The sequence below is a fragment of the Abramis brama genome (assembly GCF_963993115.1).
Source record: "Abramis brama genome assembly, chromosome: 5".
Lineage (NCBI taxonomy): Eukaryota > Metazoa > Chordata > Actinopteri > Cypriniformes > Leuciscidae > Abramis > Abramis brama.
In genome coordinates, this window is record NC_139967.1 from 11,213,026 (window position 1) to 11,234,916 (window position 21,891).

At 38.0% G+C, this 21,891-nt stretch overlaps 1 protein-coding gene across 1 annotated transcript in view; it reads right to left on the reverse strand.

Annotated features, from left to right (window-relative positions):
• The window catches only part of aacs (acetoacetyl-CoA synthetase), a 41,823-nt gene that overhangs the window by 6,169 nt on the left and 13,763 nt on the right, over positions 1-21,891 (reverse strand). The window contains exons 8-13 of the mRNA XM_084113553.1: positions 20,837-20,987; positions 18,355-18,435; positions 15,432-15,556; positions 6,849-6,913; positions 4,187-4,309; positions 627-740 (exon numbers count right to left, since the gene is read on the reverse strand). Coding sequence (XP_083969679.1) covers positions 627-740; positions 4,187-4,309; positions 6,849-6,913; positions 15,432-15,556; positions 18,355-18,435; positions 20,837-20,987 — 659 coding nt within the window. The remainder of the gene's footprint in view (positions 1-626; positions 741-4,186; positions 4,310-6,848; positions 6,914-15,431; positions 15,557-18,354; positions 18,436-20,836; positions 20,988-21,891) is intronic.

Below are 21,891 nucleotides of genomic sequence, written 5' to 3' on the forward strand. Positions count from 1 at the left end.
TTGGATAGTTGGATCGTCGTGGTTTGCTATTGGTGTGATTTCATGTGAGTGACAGGTTGTTTTGCCCTCATACAGTAAACACGTCATCAGAAGAGATTTCGTTGCATGAGGGAGAGGAATATTTTGTGTTGTATATATATATATATATATATATATATATATATATATATATATATATATATATATATATACACACACACACACTTTAATGACTGTCTGTCATTAATAATAAATCAAAGAACTAAAGACAAAGAGAAAATCACGCACTGCTCTTGAATGAATAACTTTTGTAGCTTTAATAAGGATTACTCTATATTTAAATGATAATTTATGCAGTAAAGACTGAAGTATTTGGTAACTTTTTGGAGCAAATATTTAAAATATACTGTCTTTATGTTGTTTCTACATTAATTTGGAGATTAACGGTGAAATTATTACAGAATAAAAAATATATTAAAAACTTTAATGTTAGGAGCGATTAATTACAGAAATTTGCGATAATTTTTTTGTCGATTGACAGCACTAATATAAATATGCTCAACACACACATACATGCATATATATCTGTCTTGAGCATATAAATGTCTTGAGCATAAAATCAGAGATAAACATGAGCTTTATCTCACCTTCACAGCTCCAGGACTCCACAGCCATGCCCAGATTTCGGGCCTGAATTTCTCCTCTGTAAACAGGCACCGTCATGTTCTGACCCATGAAGCATGAAATTATGTCTGTGCCACCTGAGGAAACACTAAAGATGTTAATATACAGTTTTAAAGGTGGTCAACATGTTCTAGGCAAGAAAATCTCGTAGGTTTGGGGAGAAATTCTCGCAAAGACAGAGACAGATCTTCTATTGTTCCATTATATAGGAAAGACACTTCTAAAGCAAAGGTAACTGATGGGATGTTTTCATTAATGCAAACTTGTTGGCATAGTTTTCTGGTAGCTTTGTTCTCCTGCCTTCATTTAGATCGCAGTTCCTATACTGCAGCCCTTCCTTATTGATTTGTTTATCAGACATGAACAAAAGGAAAAAGCTAAACAAAGGTGCTCAAATATCTGTTTGGTCCAACAACCTCAGGTCTTTCTTTAAGAATGAAACTGGTCCACATGATACTAAAAAAAGCTTGTTGTTTTGGTAGCCAAAAAAAGTGCTGGGAAGTAACTAAATAAAAGTAGCCACGTTACAAAATGACCTACATTTAAATTTTCCAGCAGCAAGCAATTTCCCCCCCAAAAAGTAGCAGTTGTCATCACATTATTTTGTGAATCATATGCCCAGTTAAGTACCATTAATTGCATAGAAAATCACTCTGGATCCTCCCATGATAAGCTGAACTCAAAGTTGAACTTGAAAACACTATGGCCAGATGTGGTTTAATGGCAGCCTGCTATAAACATGTTGTTTTTAACTAGCTATCTCAGCAAAATTCTCCTCAAACTGTTGCTCCCCCATGACAGTAATTGACCTGAAAGAGAAAACTGACTGAAGACAATGACAGTTCACAGTCACACTAATGCACAATATAGAAAACCTTGTGGCAATGATGAGAAGTGCAACGGGTACTTGTGTTATGAAATGCATGGATGCATTTTGAAACTCAATAACACACAAACGTATGCTTGTGTAGCTAGAAGCGTTTGCATTCTCGTATTTCTGTGGAGTAAGTTTAGGCCTATGTTTAAGGAGTCACCCAACATAAAACCAATATGTGTGAGCAGCTCAGATGCTCAGTTATTACAATGCCAGCACAGAGAAAAGTGGAGAGAGAGAGAGAGAAAAATATATTTGCAAATTGATATTGCAAGCCAAAAGAAAAAGCGAGACAATCAATATTTCAAAATAATGAGGTTTCATGAAGGAAAATGGAGAGGAGATGTCAAACAGACACCTCTGTAGATAAAAATAGGTCTCAGTAATTGACAAATGTAATGATTGTAAAGTCAGATTATAAAAGAGACAGAAAATGGGAGAGAAATAAAAAAAAGACAGAGAAAGGTTGCTGGGACAATTCATGTATGTGTGTTTATGTGTGTATGTGACAGATGGTGGGTGATATTGGGGGGTCTATTGGATTCAGGTGATTCTGGGTGGCTGAAAGTGCTAAAGTTTCCTGCCAGCTGCCACTCTGCACTCAGGAGTCTGGCTGGCACTGTGACAGGAGCAGCGGGAAACAAGCCCTGTCACATATGCTCTGCCTGACATTGGGGTCAAGGTCAAATCCGCCTCGGGTTGGCAGAAGTCAAATATCTAAGGGGAGGAAGGAGAAGCCCTGAACCTGGACAAAGCGAATATCGTCTCAATATTTCAGAGGCTATCTGAGATCAGGACCGAAGATGAGCATTGTGTATCTGAGCTGCTGTTTTCCAGCAGGCATCTTATGTAGCCTGACATTTCAAAAACCTCAGGAGTCAAGAAACGTCAATCAAAGCCTTTTTCTGAAATATTATGAGGCTCATGTGCTCTGCAAACATGTCAGTTCAATGAGATTGCTGTCATGGTATCAAATATGAGCCAAATGGCAAATCAAAAAGCCTTCATGGCACACATGCGCAAAAATGTCTTCTGAATGCATCAAAATCTCTCTGTCACTTATTTAAGATAATAAGATTACATTGTCTATCATTTCAGATTCACATATTGGTCATCTTTTAACAAAAAATGTGAAACACTGACTAAAATCTTACAAACATTTACCATGGAAACCATTAACGCTTCAACTTCTGTTCAGTGATGTACAGTTATGTTTTATCGTAAATGAAAAGCGGCTAATGACCGATCAGCATCAAGGACTGGAAAGCAAAGACAGAAAATATCATTGCTGCAACTTCATATCTAATGATTCGTGCAGGAACTAGCACTGCACACAAGAAGTTAAATAACAAACAGCTCTGAAAGGTTCAATCTGAATAACATGACTGTAGCAGGCTGCCGCTGACCTGCCATGAGAGCAAAGCTCATCTGGTGAAACCGCAGGGAAAAACTGGGCACAGGTGGTGTGTGAGAGAAACATGCTGTGAGACCCCAGTCACAAACACACACTCATGCACACAAAATCAGCAGTCCACCACAGCTGTTAACGCTGATGCTAATTTGTTTCCACAGGGCCCTGCAGACATGAGATCACACTGTGAAACACACACACACACACACACACCATACTATTAAGAAGAGCTGGAGCGCTGATGATGGGAAGGAAAATGAAGAATGGGCTGATCAGGATAGGATAGTGAAAGATGATATGTATTTTCAGTCATCTTTAGTCAGATGCATTTATATTGTGACTGTGCCTCAGATGCAATCAACTCTGTGTCTGTAAAGGTGTGAACCAAATGGCCCATACAGAGTTATGGCCCATAGAAACTGATGGGTGTGAATGACAAAGAAACAACATTGCTCAGGGTAGATTGCAGTGTAGATCAATCTCCTGTGGGAGGTCCTAACAGTTTTCTATTGTATGTAGCCCTTTTGTCTTCATGTATAAAGTTCTGTCACACAGACAGAACTTTGGGTTAAGATTATTTGAAGCCCGACACGCTAATGTCGCTGCTGAAGAACTTCTGCACTACTACCTTCAATAAATTCTTCTCCCCACAAGAACTCTGGTCAAGCTTACTTATTTTATGTATAAGAAAAATCGAATACATTGGCGAGCCACCCTAACGACGCTCGGCCAAATACAGCAAAATCTAACAATAGGATAGGACAGGGCAGGACAAGACAAGACAGGAAGGAAAAAAGGAAAGAAAAACAAACAAAGTAAAATTAACACAGAAAAGGAAGAAAGGGAGGAAAGGGAAAGGCAGGGAAATGGAAGGGGGAAGCAAGGCAAATGCAGAAAAGTGAAGTAAGCAAGCAAGCAAGCAAGCAAGCAAGCAAGCAAGCAAGGAAGGAAGGAAGGAAGGAAGGAAGGAAGGAAGGAAGGAAGGAAGGAAGGAAGGAAGGAAGGAAGGAAGGAAGGAAGGAAGGAAGGAAGGAAGGAAGGAAGGAAGGAAGGAAGGAAGGAAGGAAGGAAGGAAGGAAGGAAGGAAGGAAGGAAGGAAGGAAGGAAGGAAGGAAGGAAGGAAGGAAGGAAGGAAGGAAGGAAGGAAGGGGAAAAGCCAAGTAATTGAAGGAATGAAGGGGAAAATGCAATCCAATGCAATGAAATAAAATAAAAGAGGGAAAGAAACGAGAGCCCACCTGATATGGATCCCAGCAGCACATTGCTCTTAATACAGCTGTACACATACTCGTAGCTCTGAGGCTTCAGTGGAGATCCTGTAGACAGGAGTGTGTGAAGCGTCTGCAGGTTGTGTGTGTTTGCTGCAAATGGACAACGTATAACAAAATGTATTAGTGAAAAGACTAAACAATTACAATGTTAACTAAATTTTGCATTTACTGAAATACTACACATTGCAAGGCATCAAAAGAAGATTTTCATTCCGTAACTACTAACAGTAGATATATAGTATAACCATACATGTATCTATGCAACCACATAAACATTTTTCATTATATCAAAATTTAAAAAGTAAAGATTTCTGAAATCATAAAGTCCTGAAGTATAATTTGTTTAGATGGATTTTAGTCTGGAGGCAGATGGGTATGGCTGACAGTGATCAGAATTATGAACCACATTAAACTGTGCTGAAATGTATGCAGGCGACATGCCAGGCCACCCGTCTGGGGTCCTGTGTAGAGAGGGTCTCTCGCCCCGGTTATCAGAGCCAGTGCCACACCCCACGGGCTAACAGGTGTCGCTCTGAAATGTCAAGCAGCCAAAGGGAGCAGCAGAGGGCCAGGAAGCACGTCTCTGACCTCCAACACACACAGTCCTCTGAACCACACGCATGCAAAACAAATAAATCCCCCAAATCCTCAAACACACCTAGAGCTTCATCTTTAAAGACGACATAAATTGGCATTCAAAAAGCACTTAACTTCCGTAATGTAGCAAACCACATTACGCATGTAAGGCATGATTTGTCTTTATTTTTGATATTTAATTGGACAGTGAAAATATTCTTTTAATGAATTGATTTGTAATATTTATTTGTTTTGATTTAATATAAATATAATTAAATTTAATATTACTTCAATTTATTTCTTTTTTACGGTGACCGGGAGGGGACATGTTCGGTTTACTTAGTTTTGTCGTGGCCACCACATATAAACTCGTGGGAACGTGATAATATGTTGTCGCCACGATATATTAACTCGTGGGAACGTGATAATAAATCGTGGCCACGAGATCATTTTGTTGAGGGAACGATATATTTTTCTCGTGGCCACGACTTCATATTTTGAGAGAACGACATCTATTTCTCGTGGCCACGAGTTATGTTGAGGGATATACTGTAACCATATACAGCAGTCGGAGATGACTGATGAAATAAGATTTTACTTTGAATTAGGAATGTCATATAAAGGTATAGTGCGGTCTCTGGCATTAAGACATGGGTACGTAAGTGAAAGACCCCTGAAGCGCATTCTTAAGTTGAATGAGCTTTTTCATCGGAAATTTGCTGGCTTTAATGAAATACTCGGGTCACGAATAAAGTTCCTTTTAAGGCAATAAACAAAAACAAATTGAGAAACTCAAATTAACAAATAACAAAGTAAATTATGACCGGGGTAAAAGGAGGAGCCCGTATTGTGTGTGAAGATTCGGTTCCCACATGTTATAAAACTGGTAGCCACAAGAAACGGTTGCCGTTCCCTCAACATATTAAGTCGTGGCCACGAGAAACGGATGTCGTTCGCTCAACATACAATCTCGCGCCCACGAGATATGACGTTCCCACGAGTTTACATGTTGTGGCCACGACAAAACTAAGTGAACCGAACATGTCCCCTCCCGGTCACCGTACTTTTTCACAAGTTATTTAATTTAACATTGATTTAAATGTCATATTAATTTAATTTATGTGAAATTAGTGTAATATTAATTTAATATTAATTTACATTTATATCAAAATGATTGAACATTAAATTTAATTTAACTTGCACAGCAACAGTTGTGTCTAAGGGGTCAAGGTTTGGCTGGTTAGCATGGGCATAACTAAATCTTTTTCCACTGATAGACATTCATAAGTAGCCGTGTATCCTGACAAAACAGGGTCGATTTTCATTTCAAGTTTTCGAGCTTCATTTAATTTTCAAGTTGTTTTTCTTTCTTTTTTTTTTTATCGCTCTCATGGCAGACATTACGGATAAACCCTGTCTTCCACTGTAATTTGCATTTTAATTCACTTTCAGTTTGTCTCATTATTATTGAATATTAACAAGCACACACACACGATTTAGTGAATGAACCAGTAGCATCTAGAGACTGCTGGGAAAGTGAGGAACAGCCTCACAGGCAAGACAAAAAAAACTGATGTGTCAAAAAAACATAACTTTGCATTAGGCATTGCCATGTAAATGTAGCCTAATAGACCAGCCATTGTTTATTATATCATTCAAATGTATCAAACAACATTATTGGCTAAAAACCTTGAAGTAATGTTTAATTGAGAAATATTACCACTACGTAGACTACTACGTGTAATTTTTTTTTTTTTTTGGTCATTTTTATATTAATATTAATATATTTTATATTTATATTAAACTTTACATAAAGGGGAGTGTTCAACAACATATTAATTTTGCTGCGGTATCAAAATTGATATTACGAAATATATTTTAAAAAAAAATTGGTATTGGTAATGACTACTGAAATATTGTAGTGACAACCTTATTTACTCATCCTTTACTTTACCAGGAAGGCCCCATTGAGAGGGAGTCCTGGAAGGAGAGTCCTAATGTGGATATTGAAAAAAAAAAAAAAAAAAGAGATGACAATCGTTCTACAGCTCACCTGGTTTCAGATTTCTCTCCTCCAAAACAGACAGCCATTTTGCTCCAGTCCCAAAAATCGTGATTCTGTGAGCAAATAAAAAAATAATGATGGATGTTAACAATAGGGTATATTTTGAATGTATAAACTAAAGACAAAAAGGACTTTCTTACAGTTTGCAAAACAAAACTGCAATTTAGGAGGTACAATAAGGAGCAACGTCCTTAAAGAACGTGAGATATGTGCACCGCTGGTTGGGAAATCACTGCACTAGGCCACATCTCAGACAAACATGAAAACCACAGCAATCTAGATCTCCCCACTTTAGAACAAAGAGCAGAACACTCTCAGTGTCAATGAGGTGGAATTGATCTAAACAGCCTGTTGACCTACAGAGGCCTCGGTCAGCCATCTCTTGATGGAATCACTCACGGTCAGAAATCAGTGCTGGAGGTCATGGCAGTGTAATATCTGAAGAGCACAGACAAGCTTAAATGCTGTCAACATGGTTGTGTTGATGTAATCTCCATTTTTCTAGCACAGAGTTTCACTGTCTACAGCAGAATTACAGTAAAACAAACTTACTACTATACATGTTGTATAATACATGAAACTGCCAGCCCATTCCTAAATGCAATCGAAGCACAACTGTAACTGCAAAAAATAAGCCTAACCAAAGTATTAGGTTTAAAAAGGGGGTCTATGTACACTAATGTTCACAATGTACAGTTCCAAAAACTTCCAAAAAATGTCATTTAGAATTTGATTACACTTTATTTTAAGGTGACCGTTACATTGTACATACTCAAATAAGTACTAAGTGATATTAATGAACTACATGTACTTACTATAGAGTTACGGTTAGGGTTTGGTTTAGGGTTAGTTACTTGTAATTATGCATAATTTACTGTTATTACTATAGTAAGTACATGTAGTAACGTGTAACTATTTCACCTTAAAATACAGTATTACTTATTTTAAGGAAAACTGACGACACAACCGTGAGACCATTATCTATAAACCCACACATCTGCATAACCACAGTATTATATGGACAAGCACAAATTAGACATTTGTTTTGTTAAATTACTTTTTTTTAATTCTCCTTTAGTGGTCCATGAAAGAAAGAAGGGAATACGACATTAAAACAAAAGGGTGAGTAAACGCTGACTTAATTTTAATTTTGGGGTGAACTATCCCTTTAAGTATACAGCAACTACTCCTTTTACATTCAAAGAGGTTATCCATTCAAAACAGAGGGACTTAATTTAAGGGTCTGAGAACGTGTGGAATATGGTCAGGTAAAACTAACCGTTGTTTGTCTTAAAAAACATTATAAGCAGACTTAAGGGCAAAACCTGTACAAATAATGTGCAGAATATATGGCTGCACATAAATGTAATTAAGTATCCATCTAAACTCATTTGTCATTCTCTGTTTTTCTCTCTCTATAGAGACATCCCCTGTGTAGATAGGCGTCATGACAACGTCCTGCTTACGTGTGATTGGTGGCAGCTGGCAAGGCCTGGTTAGTAATGGGTCATTTAGAATGTAGGAAGAGCATTCAATACAAAATGAAATAGAACGTGATTTCACAAGCAAGATATCTGTCAGGCGGGGGGGAAAAAAAAGGGAAAACTTGACAGTGCCAATCTAATGATATGACCAACCACTGATGTGTTCCTTCCGTTTAGAACATCACGAACCTCTGATTTACTACATAGTCCATCCACTAAATTTATGACGGGATTGTTAATTTTTCTAACATTCAAGCAGTCAAGCTTGTCTAATTATTTCAGACAGTTCATTTCTAACAAGCCATGGCTACTTGAACATAATTTTGGCCCCATCTGCGCATGGAAAATTACAACTGGTAAATGAGTCAAGCATGCAAACTGGCTTTGTTGGAGTTTTGGCCTCAAGAAGAAGAAACTTAATATAAGCAAATATAATTTAGACTCCCATCACAATATATGTGTGTAGACCAAATCTTAGCCTGGTACTAACAAGATACTTGGCTTATTGGTGAAAGATGCTATCACCAATAAAGCCTTGAGAAACGGCACTCAGGGGTGTCCAAACTCTGTCCTGCAGAGTTCCACTGGCCCGAAATGAGTAGTGATGCATACATTTTGTTATCTGGATTGTAATAAGCTCAGTCTTGACTTTAAAACCAGCTCAATTCGGGTCCCGGACGAGCCCCCAATTGTGTAATGGCCCGGCCCCAGCTTAACGGTACAGACCTCTACAACTCAAGTCCTGGAGGGCCATGTCCAGCAGCCTTTAGTTCCAACCATAAACAAACACTTTCAAGGTGTACAAGCTTATCAAGGTGTACAGAATTACTTGCAAATTACAGTTAGGTATGTTTAGAGTTTAAATTAAAGTCTGCAGGACACTGGCCTCCAGCACTGCACTGATGTATATTGGGGTGTCCAATGATGATCCTGGATAGCCAACTTTCAACAGAGTTTAGCTCTTGCCCCAATTAACACCTGAACCAGCTAATCAATGTCTTTAGGATCACTAGGAACTTCCAGGTAGGTGTTTTTGTAGCTAAACTCTGCAGGAAAGTCCCTCCAGGAGCAGGATTGGACACCCCAGCTCTAGCCCTGAGAAAACAGACCTGAAAATTGTCCCCTATATCGTCATTCACTATTCCTCACATTACTCCACTAAGGAGTGAATCCCTTGAAGGAGTGAATGAAAACTAGTGTGCGAATTCGGACACTAAGCGTGCCGGATGGGCTGTCGCTTTTGAATAGTTTGTGCTTGCTGTTTAATAATCATTTGAAACTTAGCAAACTGTCAGCTCCAGTAGTAATGAAAATATTCATCTTGAACTCTGTCACGGAAACTAGCATGTATAAGCAAGCAATAAGGTACGAGAGGCTGTGCTGTATCGTGAATAAGTCACGGCTGAATGGTGTTGTTAGGTACGACGCGAAGCGGAGTATGCCTAAAAGCATATTTTATAAAAGCAAAATTATTGCTTTTATAAAACGGTTACCACACAATATAAATATTAAAGCCGACAAATATGTATCTAAGCAACTTTCATAAAGTAAAATCACTAAAAGCCTTCCTTCCGCTGGAAAAAATAGTCCCTGACCGTAAACAGCAACAGAAGTTACATACATTATTTCGCCATTAGATGGCAGCAAAAACTGTCTTTATGAGTGAGTCGGTCAGTAGTGAAGACTTTTACATTCAAAGGACTCAAACTTGTGAACACGGAAAAGCAAGACGCAACTGACAAATGACTAGGGCACGGGAAAACCCCTTAACTGTTAAAAGGACAAGATATTGCAGCGGACATTCAAACAGACTTTTATGACTGACCTGAAGGAAAATGTTATGTCTACTGTAAATGCAGGTACACTCACTTACTCAATCTCTCACAATACTCTACTCTATAAGATTCAATGAACAACATCAACGAGAATATAATATAGCCTATGTTTACGTTGCTAAGATGGTTGCTAGGAGTGTTGTGGAGTGATGCATAGAATTGTTGGGTGAAGCGGTCATAGCCATGTTTTATTGTGAATAAAACACAGCTATTGACCAATCAGAATCAAGGATTCGAACTAGCTGTTTTATAAACCTTAATTCAACAATTTAATAATCAATTATAAAGGAATTTATACCTGATGATATTATTATGTACCCACATTGGACCAGCGGTTTGGAAAATGGATGGATGGATGGATGATTCAGCTGCAGGAGCCATCTTCTGGCGGGACACGGGAATTCATTCGACACGACAACCGCAGTGCATTATGGGTATTATCTAGTCGTTGAGTTTACATCAGTTGTACACTCGTTATTGCGGTGCATTATGGGATTGAATGAGTGTACTCTATAATGTCCACTATGGTTTCTGACACCACTACAAATGGCTGTCCCCACAAATAGTGCCATACTTAACGGTATAGGGAGTGATTTCGGATACAGCCATGCTCTCTAGGATCACTAGAAACTTCCAGGCATGTGTGTAGGAACTAAACTCTGAAGGAAGGTGACCTCCAGGATCAGGATTTGGCCCCCCTGATGTTGATCTTGACAGCAAGATAAAAGGGGTTACACCTGCGCAGTTAAGGAAACAAAAATAATAAATACAATAATTCGGAGAATGAGATATTTACATTATATCGACATTATTTAACTTGTGCAAGCTTAGCTAGGTAACTTCAGCAACCTAAGATTAGACTCAATGAATGTAACTCTCTGGATTGAATTTGAAGAATTTGACTGAATTGAAGAACTGTTTCTGGGTTCACATCAAACTATGACGAAAGCATTGCTTCTATTGTCTTCAATCGACTTCAATACAATAAATATTTAGTATGTTCTGTCTTATGAAAGACCAAAAAAAGGAACTATTTATTTAACAGTGACAATATGGGACAAATAAAGAGTTGTCTAGCATGACCAAGTTTCACAATGGCCCTTTGTCCAGAACAGGTTTCCCTAACACATTAATCTTCATCTAAATGGACACCACATCTGCCCTCTGATTGAATATTGATCATTTGTAAACATTTAACATAATTAATCTGAAGGGGGACCATCAGAAGATAAAAGCTAATCCAGGATCAGTATATTTGTACAACTAAACATAGAGGGACAAAAGAGAGGACATGTTTCATTCATCATGTGGTGAACATCAGGGAGAGTTCTAGCTTGTCTGCAGAAGAGGGGTAGATGGGTTGATTCAGTCTGTTCATTTATTTGTATCACAAAGGCAAATGTCTACAAATTCAGACTGCGTAGAGTACACTACACAACTGATCACATACCTGGACTGAAGTGATGATCCCAGAATACATTCCCTCACAAACTTACTTCAAGCAACAGGAGAGGTGTTTCTTGTCAGTATAAAAAAAGACCATAGAGGAAGAGCTTGCGATTGTTTTTATACCGAATTGCAGAGAACAGGGAAAATAAGAAACAGAGTTAAAAAATAAAGATGAAACAGTGCATGGTGAGAGTGGGGAGGCATTTTGATGTTGTTCTATTTATTTATTTTTTGCTCCAGCTTCTCAATGCCTTGTTCTCTCACAACTTTATTCGCTGTTGCTCATTACTGCTCTCTCATCTGGATAGTGAACACAATTAAAGACTAGATGGCCAAAGTCTCAAAACGAAGTTGAAATCTGTCGTGCCACCTATAGTACGAAGTGTCAGTACGCGTCTCAGAAGTCTGCACACTACAAGGGTATGAATGGGTATTTACTACGATCTGCAAATTATTTGAAAAAGACTAAAAGATCAAAAGTATTAAGCTTGAGTCTTGTAGTTTCCATTTTTAGGTGTACCAAACTTTTGCTGTGTTACTAGCTTTGAAATGCAAACGGAATAAAGTGTTTTATAGATCGGCCATATTCCTACCTAAAAATGACCGAATAAAACACTTTAAAGTGCTTCAATTTGAAGTTTAAAGGAATGGAAAACAAGATTGTCCTTGCTCTTTTTAAATAAAAGATAAAAGGTTACCATGTAAACATTCTGAGTCTAATAAAAAAGAAACAAAAAGGCAGCACACAGATGGTGAATTACGAAATTTACAGTCGTAGAACGCGGACAGCCAAAGCATGCTTTGGGCTTAAGATCTACAACATGCATTTACAAAATGGATGATGGTTCATGGATGATGTTTCATGCTGACTTTAAATGACCAAGACTAACAGGTAAAAGTTTGTGGGTTTTATCTATACTGAACAACAGCATATCCTGTTGAAGATATCCTCTTCTTTTTATCATCACAGTGAACTCTAAATAAACCCTATACAGCCTAGAGGAATAACTTGCATAACAGACTCTCAGATACACACCAGAGCTGCCTTTCAATTCACATTCATTTAAATAATAATATGAATTAAAAATAATGTGATAATAAAAAAAATAAAAAAACACTATTTATGCCACCTGACCCATAAGTAAATTCCACATTAAAGGGCACCTATTATGACTCTTTTCACAAGATGTAAAATAAGTCTCTGATGTCCCCAGAGTATGTATGTGAAGTTTTAGCTCAAAATACCCCACAGATAATTTTTTACAGCATGATTAAATTGTCATTTTTTGGGGGCTCAGAAAAATGCGCTGTTTTAGTGTGTGCCCTTTAAATGCAAATTAACTGCTGCTGCACGGCCCAGGGGGCGGAGCCTCACGAGCTCGCGCTTCAGTCAGGAAAATCTCATCTGATAATATCAGAACAGAAACTCTCAGTTGCGGTGTTCATTTCGACTCGGAGTCGGACAATAATGCCCACAGAGCCAGATAATATATGCATGGAGATAGAACAGGTATAGTTTAGCTTAATTATGGTTATAACTTTTGTCATCTGCTTTTATCCACTATTAATACAAGCCTGCTGTAGCAAACCCTGTCCGAATGATGACCAAAATATACTGATGAGTTCAGTGAAGTTTATTGTACATCACACAAAAGATGAAGCTAATCACTGTAAGAGCTGAATAAACACAGTATAAGAAGTGCGAGTTAAAGTCTTATCCATAAACTCTCTCTCTCTCTCTCCCTTTCATTATCATCAACATACACAGCGAAGTACACAAAATACTCATTACAACTAACAGTAAACAAATATATACACACCTTTTCAGTGGGTGCTAAATAAACTGGTAAACCTTTTATCCGTAAAATGACTCGATGTGCTGTCATAAAGTGCGCGCTCTCACTTTCACTTCTGCCGTGGACAGTAACATTAGTCCTGTCGCTCTGAAGACCGTAAGCTGGATCACAAACAGTACAGATCCATCCTCGAGTAACAACAAGAGTAAATGAAGACTGCCATGTTCATTCTTACATCCAACAACAGCACACCTCAATCGCTTAGGAGACATTCTTGTCTACAGCTGCTCAAGCGTCGAACACTGGCGTACTCTGTGTCCAGCTCACTCAGGGCGGGTCTATGCTCAAACTGAAGTGTCAATCAAGGAGTCGTGGGAGGGGCCTGCGCAATTCTACGTCACATTGCGCCGAATCTGAGAACAGCTCATTCTGAGACAGTGCTTATGATTTATTAAGATTGTAAAAAAACCACTGGGTGGATTTTTATCATTCTAGGGTGGTTTTGCTCACACACTGCCAACACACATTTATGTTCAAACACCATGTAAAAGTGAATTTTGCATAATAGGTGCCCTTTAAGACATATTCCTATGATTAAAGCAATTCAAGCTTGAAGCTCAGCTGCTACTACAGGCAACACGCCTCGTCAAATCACATTTACCAAAAACACAGAATCAGATCACGCAGGACGCATTGTTGCATTCAGAACAGTAAGACAGAGTGCAACTGCATGGAACTGAACGCGGGGGCTTTGCGACATGCTTTTAAAGGTGAGAAATGGCCAAAGATAAAAATGTACACAGACCAACACTTAAAAAAAAAAAATAGTACAGAGTGAATGTGAGAATGCGTCATCCATGAACATTCAGACTGACTTCACTAACCGCAACTTTTTGCAGTAAATTTCATTAAATCATGTACACTTTCGTTTAAAAGTCTGTAAGAAGTTTCCTCTAATCACCAAGGCTGCATTTATTTAAATTCATTTTTTTTTTTTTTATTGTTTAAAAATACAGTAAACAGTAATATTTGAAATATAATAAAAAAAATTAAATACCAGTTTTTTTAAAATGTATTTTTTTCCTGTGATGGCAAAGCTGAATTTTCAGCATCATTACTCCAGTCTTCAGTGTCACATGATCCTTCAGAAATCATTCTAATATGATGATTTGGTGATCAAGAAACATTTCTTATTCTCAATGTTGAAAACATTTATATTAATATTTTTGTGAAAACTATGGTAGACATTTTTTATAAGTATAAAAGAGCAGCATTTATTTTATTTTATTTTATTTTGAATTGCAACATAATAAATGTACTTTTTTTTAAAACATAATTGTCTACAGTGTCACTTCCTTGCTGAATAAAAGTATTAATTTCATTAAAAAATCTTGTATTAAAAATTTTAATCAATTGACAGGCCTAATTAAAATATTTAAAATGAATGTCTCTGAAGTAATTCAAGCAGCACACATGGGTCTGGTGAGTAATGAAAATGTGTGCATGTTTTGGCTTTCCCAAAAGCTGCTGCTGCAAAAAAAATCTCTCTATTTTCTTGCTCTTGGGAAAAGGCGAGACAATGAAAGTTAAGAATAGAAGCTTTCACCAGCAGCCAAGAGAGACTGAAAATGAACACACGCACACGCGCACGTGCGCACACACATACACGCGCACACACGCACGCACAGTGATCCAAAGAAACTCCAGTGTCTGTTGCACTTCGATCCTTTCTGATCAATAACAGGTAAACTCTGAAAGGAACTCGATGCCACATTAGAGGTGGCCAATTAGACCGGTCTCTTTAAATCAGGTTGCCGTGGTGATGTGGTGGCATTTACACAAAGGCCAGAGCAGATGCTAGTGATAAGCGCTGCCACACCTCGGCCAATTACAGCACGAGCATGAAGAAAAAGACAGACTGAAGCTCCTGACTGTGACACCTTCATTAGAGTGTCTCTTACACACACACACACACACACACACACACACACACACACACTAACTTACCCCAAACGGTCTACGAGGTCCCAGAGCACATTGGCACTGGGAATAAGAGGAGAGCCGTCGTACAGGACCACAGAAGCCCCAACGGCTAAAGAGGACATAAGCCAGTTCCACATCATCCAGCCCGTCTGCACATAAAAAAAAGAGAGACCTGCTTTTAGATTGGGTCAGAGAATTTCTGTTTCGTATTTGACCAGGTTTCTGTAGATAAATATAACTACTCCACAAGGTTTAACAAACAGTGTTCAAAATGGTCCATTGCAATTCAAATATTACTCTGAATATCACACTGGACTAACTAAAAATTCGAAATGATGTGTACCTTCATTTTGCAAACAAAAGACACACAGGAAAGAAAATACATTTTCCTTACAAAGACATCATGGAGTATGATGTTAACCTGATTTATTAACAAATGTCCCTGTTCCTGTGTACGATTCATAAGTTCGTTATTCTAAAGAATGTAAAATGTAATGTAATGTAATAATGTTCTCTGCCTCTGAGATTACTTTTTTCACTGTAATAACCAAGGCTGTGGGTGGCACAAAATAATATTAAACATTTTGGGGTCAGTAAGAAAGATAGAAATTATAACTTTATAATATATATATATATATATATATATATATATATATATATATATATATATATATATATATATATATATATATATATATATATATATATATATATATATATATATATATATATATATATATATACTGCTCCAAAAAATAAAGGGAACACTAAAATAACACATCCTAGATCTGAATGAATGAAATAATCTTATTAAATACTTTTTTCTTTACATAGTTGAATGTGCTGACAACAAAAATCACACAAAAATTATCAATGGAAATCAAATTTATCAACCCATGGAGGTCTGGATTTGGAGTCACACTCAAAATTAAAGTGGAAAACCACACTACAGGCTGATCTAACTTTGATGTAATGTCCTTAAAACAAGTCAAAATGAGGCTCAGTAGTGTGTGTGGCCTCCACGTGCCTGTATGACCTCCCTACAACGCCTGGGTATGCTCCTTATGAGGTGGCGGATGGTCTCCTGAGGGATCTCCTCCCAGACCTGGACTAAAGTATCCGCCAACTCCTGGACAGTCTGTGGTGCAACGTGGCGTTGGTGGATGGAGCGAGACATAATGTCCCAGATGTGCTCAATTGGATTCAGGTCTGGGGAACGGGCGGGCCAGTCCATAGCATCAATGCCTTCCTCTTGCAGGAACTGCTGACACACTCCAGCCACATGAGGTCTAGCACTGTCTTGCATTAGGAGGAACCCAGGGCCAACCGCACCAGCATATGGTCTCACAAGGGGTCTGAGGATCTCATCTCGGTACCTAATGGCAGTCAGGCTACCTCTGGCGAGCACAGAGGGCTGTGCGGCCCCCCAAAGAAATGCCACACCACACCATTACTGACCCACCGCCAAACCGGTCATGCTGGAGGATGTTGCAGGCAGCAGAACATTCTCCACGGCGTCTCCAGACTCTGTCACGTGCTCAGTGTGAACCTGCTTTCATCTGTGAAGAGCACAGGGCGCCAGTGGCGAATTTGCCAATCTTGGTGTTCTCTGGCAAATGCCAAACGTCCTGCACGGTGTTGGGCTGTAAGCACAACCCCCACCTGTGGAAGTCGGGCCCTCATACCACCCTCATGGAGTCTGTTTCTGACCGTTTGAGCAGACACATGCACATTTGTGGCCTGCTGGAGGTCATTTTGCAGGGCTCTGGCAGTGTTCCTCCTACTCCTCCTTGCACAAAGGCGGAGGTAGCGGTCCTGCCGCTGGGTTGTTGCCCTCCTACGGCCTCCTCCACGTCTCCTGATGTACTGGCCTGTCTCCTGGTAGCGCCTCCATGCTCTGGACACTACACTGACAGACACAGCAAACCTTCTTGCCACAGCTCGCATTGATGTGCCATCCTGGATGAGCTGCACTACCTGAGCCACTTGTGTGGGTTGTAGACTCCGTCTCATGCTACCACTAGAGTGAAAGCACCGCCAGCATTCAAAAGTGACCAAAACATCAGCCAGGAAGCATAGGAACTGAGAAGTGGTCTGTGGTCACCACCTGCAGAACCACTCCTTTATTGGGGGTGTCTTGCTAATTGCCTATAATTTCCACCTGTTGTCTATTCCATTTGCACAACAGCATGTGAAATTGATTGTCAATCAGTGTTGCTTCCTAAGTGGACAGTTTGATTTCACAGAAGTGTGATTGACTTGGAGTTACATTGTGTTGTTTAAGTGTTCCCTTTATTTTTTTGAGCAGTGTATATATATTTTAGGGGTGTAACGATACCCTCATGTCATGATTCGATACATATCACAATACTGAACTCACAATACGATATAAGTGTATTAATATAATAATACACACATATACATACATCTACACATAGTATATTTAATTAGCAAGGACACATTCAATTGATTAAAAGCAACAGTAAAGAATTTTAAACAAATGCTGTTTTTTGTAAACTTTCTTTTCATCAAAGAATCCTGAAAAAAGTATCAGAGTTTCCACAAAAATATTAAATGTTTCTTTCGAGCCAAATCAGCAAATTAGAATGATATTACTGGAGAAATGGCACTGAAAATTCACAGAAATTAAATGCACTATAAAAAGTATTGAAATAGAAAACAGTTATTTTAAATTGTAATATTGTGAAAGATTATTACTGTTTTACCATATTTTTGATCATATAAACTGTCATAAAAAAAAATCATAAAAAGAATCTTACTGACCTCATTCTTTTTGTAAGTGTATATGTAGTTTGCAAAAAAGTATTCAATTTAGAATACTTTTTTTACTACATTTTTTGCTACTTTTGAATGGACGTCATTGGAGAAAGATACCGTTTTCCCCCATGACGGTGTAGTTACAGCATCTAAGGTCGCAGATACATACCGTAGTGTAATATATGATGACATCATTGTAGGTCATGTTGCCATGGAGAATGTGTTCTTTAAGATGTTGGATGAGAGTGCCCTGGGGAATGGAGAACAAAAGGGTCAGACTGGTAACTGGGCGTTGAACATGTTCATAGTTAACATGATGAACCACACCTGTGGTTACTCTGCTAGGACATCTGTGTGAATCTGAGGGGAAATGACTTCATACATTCACTAAAAATCACCTTGAGACAGGTTGGTGGAAAAATGGCTAAGAAAAATCTGTAATATTAGAGGAGGCATCACAAAAACATTAGTTGAGGATTGTGTTTGTTTTTCTGGATGTCACGTTCTCCTGGAAGGGTAACGACCTAATTACCAAATTAAAGGATCAGCGACACTGCATGGATTTAAAAAAAGAGGAGGAAAAAAACTAAAACAAAACATCACAAACCCTGTAGTATGCGCCTAACCTGAAAGCATTAATTATGAGCGTGTTCATTCATTTTCTAACTGCCATAACCCAACACAAGCACTGTTTTCATAAAAACAACTGAATATTGATCACCCATAGATCTAGAAGAGCAAAAGATACGGCTGCATGTGTACACGTGTATGATTGTGTGTTTTCATACACACAACGCTCTAATTTTCTAACGCAAGAGAGGCGTCAGACACAAACGCTGAAGGGAAAAGCTGTGAAAACATGAAAAAAAAAAAGCACAAAACAAAATAAGAGCTCAAGCACTGCTTTTCAGATGAAGTTTCTGTGGAACCTGTGTATTTGGGGGAATGTGTACAGGAACCAAGGTTGATTTACATCCATCTGGGCTGCTGTGTCCCTAATGTTGGGATTGTACAGGAAATGCATTCAGAACGGATGGGAATGGTGCACATAATTGCTCATCCCATCTGGCTTATAGTGTCGTAGAGGTTTTAAAATGGTCTCTTATTGCCATCTAGTGGGCTATGTTGCTGATTCAACAGATTTTGCTCTTGATGACCAACATGCTTTAGGAAGGAAGTGTTTTTTTAACTCTTGTTTTTAATGTGATGTTGGCATTAATGCACAGAAATCACAACCAAGAGAAATGATGCAGTAGTTTAAGAAGCAGACCAAGTGGAAGGGTCACGGAGCCCTTAAAGGGACATGGTGATTAAAAATTATGGGATGGGAGGAAAAAAATATTTTTCAATGCTTTTACGTTCTCTTGCAAATGTGTTGCGTACCACCAAGAAGCTCTGCGTTCCCTTATATCATATGATTATAATTGTGTATTTATTTGGTTTCATGTTTCATCTGTCTCTTCCCTGTGCCTTTGTTGATACCAGACTAAAGCATACGCATATACAGCACATCATTAAAAAACATGAACTCTGGTTAACTCGTATAACTCATAACTTTATGTTTTCTGTGAGCTCCCTCTGTTGCTCTGACCGAAGGCATAGTGAGACGGGAGAGATCGCTCAAACCTCCTCAGATCGCATCATTTTGTGGAAAATGAATAGAAATGCTAACTCTTTCAAATAAATGTGACGTAAACATATTTTATCAGTATTTTTCTAAGCCTTTGGACTTATAAAAGCCTAAATGGAGTTGTTTTGTGCATTCCTGTGTTTGCAAATAAATGGAAGCAGGTGCAATCGAATAGGTATGTGTTCTCTTTTTATGTGAAACGGTAAATACCAGTTTGATTCAGCATGATTGATATGCACTCCTTACACAAATTAATAAATTGCTGTCACTGTAACATTTTTTTCCTCTAAAACATTGGTCAAATATCGATGCTGGAATCTTAAGTTCGTTTCAGTCATGCTCATTTTGCGATCTAGCTAGATTTCATTCAGCTGGTGAAATGGTGAGGTTGTGTGGCGTCGTCCTATGGAGGTGTGTTTTAGGGTAGCGCTGCGCCTTTTCTGGTCCGACAGTGGGAGCGCAACTTGATTTTTGCCCCGGTGTTTGAGGTCCGAGGCTATTGGCCCCGACCGGGATGTTGTTAGCCCTGGCTCGCACTGGCCTGACAGTGGAAAAGCGGCTATTGATGCAATAAATTTCGTCCCCCCAAATCAGTGTTATTTTAGTTTATTTGTATAATAATAATAATAATATAGTATTTATTAATTTATAAAATTAGCTTTTATTTTTATATTTTGTTTTAGTAATTCTGTTATATGCTTGACATTTTTATAGTATAAAAAAACAAACATTTATATTTAATTTATTTTATTTCAGATTTTTTTAATTAATGATAATGAGTTTTAATAGTTTTAGTTAACAATAACAACACTGCCCCAACCAAAGTTTTTACCTGGTAAATTGATAATTCAGCTGTTGATATTTGTATACCTGCAAAACAAATGCTACCATCTGTATTTTCTTTCTTTATACGTCATGTTCGGGGCATCGGTGCTTCAAAATTAATCTGAAAATGGATGCCTCAAGTGGGCATTGCACAGTGCACAATATATCATTTGGACTCTGCACAACACACACTCACCCCAGCAGAGTGCACCATGCACTTGGGAGCTCCTGTGGTGCCAGAGGAGTACATGATGAAGAGAGGATGAGAGAAGGGCAGCTGCTCAAACTCCAGCTGAGGGTCCTGATCCCCTTCTTTACCCATGGCCAAAAAGTCCTCCAGGAACACACTGGAAAAAAAAAACAGTAAAAGGAGACAGAGATTCAGGACTGACTCTATCCTAACCAGACAATATAAAACCCATATACCATATGGAACTTCATAGAGAAATTTGGAATTGATCTAGTCTTCAGTTTAACAAGGGCTAACAAACATTTGACATTTATTGATTTAGACACAGTGATTTATAAGTGAGGAATTCCACAACACAAGTGATTCAGACACTAGAGCTATGTTCCAAACACCCAAAAGTTACCTGAAAAACTGACTTCAGGCTTCTTAATTAAGATTCCATATCAATGTGTGAATTTGAAGTAGCAGTTATAATGCCATTACATTATACATTATAATAAATAAACATATATAAATATAAATTATAAATATATAAACAAATATTAGGCTTGACAGATTATACAGATATTATGAATTATTTAATAATTCATTTTATAATGCACCAATGTATTATATACAAATGTACACTACTGTTCAAAAGATTGGGGTTGGTAAAATGGCTGCATTTGTTTGATCATAAAAACAGTAATATTGTGAAATATTATTATTTAAAATGACCGGCTTCTGTTTTAATTTATTTTAAAATGCTGAAAATTCAGCTTTGCCATCATAAGAATAAATGAATTCTTATGATGGCAAAGCTGAATTTTCAGCATCATTCCTCCAGTCTTCAGTGTCACATGATCCTACAGAAATCATTCTAATATGCTGATTTGGTGCTATGGAATAATATCTCTTATTATTATCAATACTGAAAACAGTTGTGCTGCTTAATATTTTTGTCAAAACTGATACATCTTTTCAGGATTCTTTGATGAATAGAAAGTTTTCTTTTGTACCATTATATAATGTCTTAACTTTCGATCAATGAAATGCATTCTTGCTGATTAAAAGTATTGATT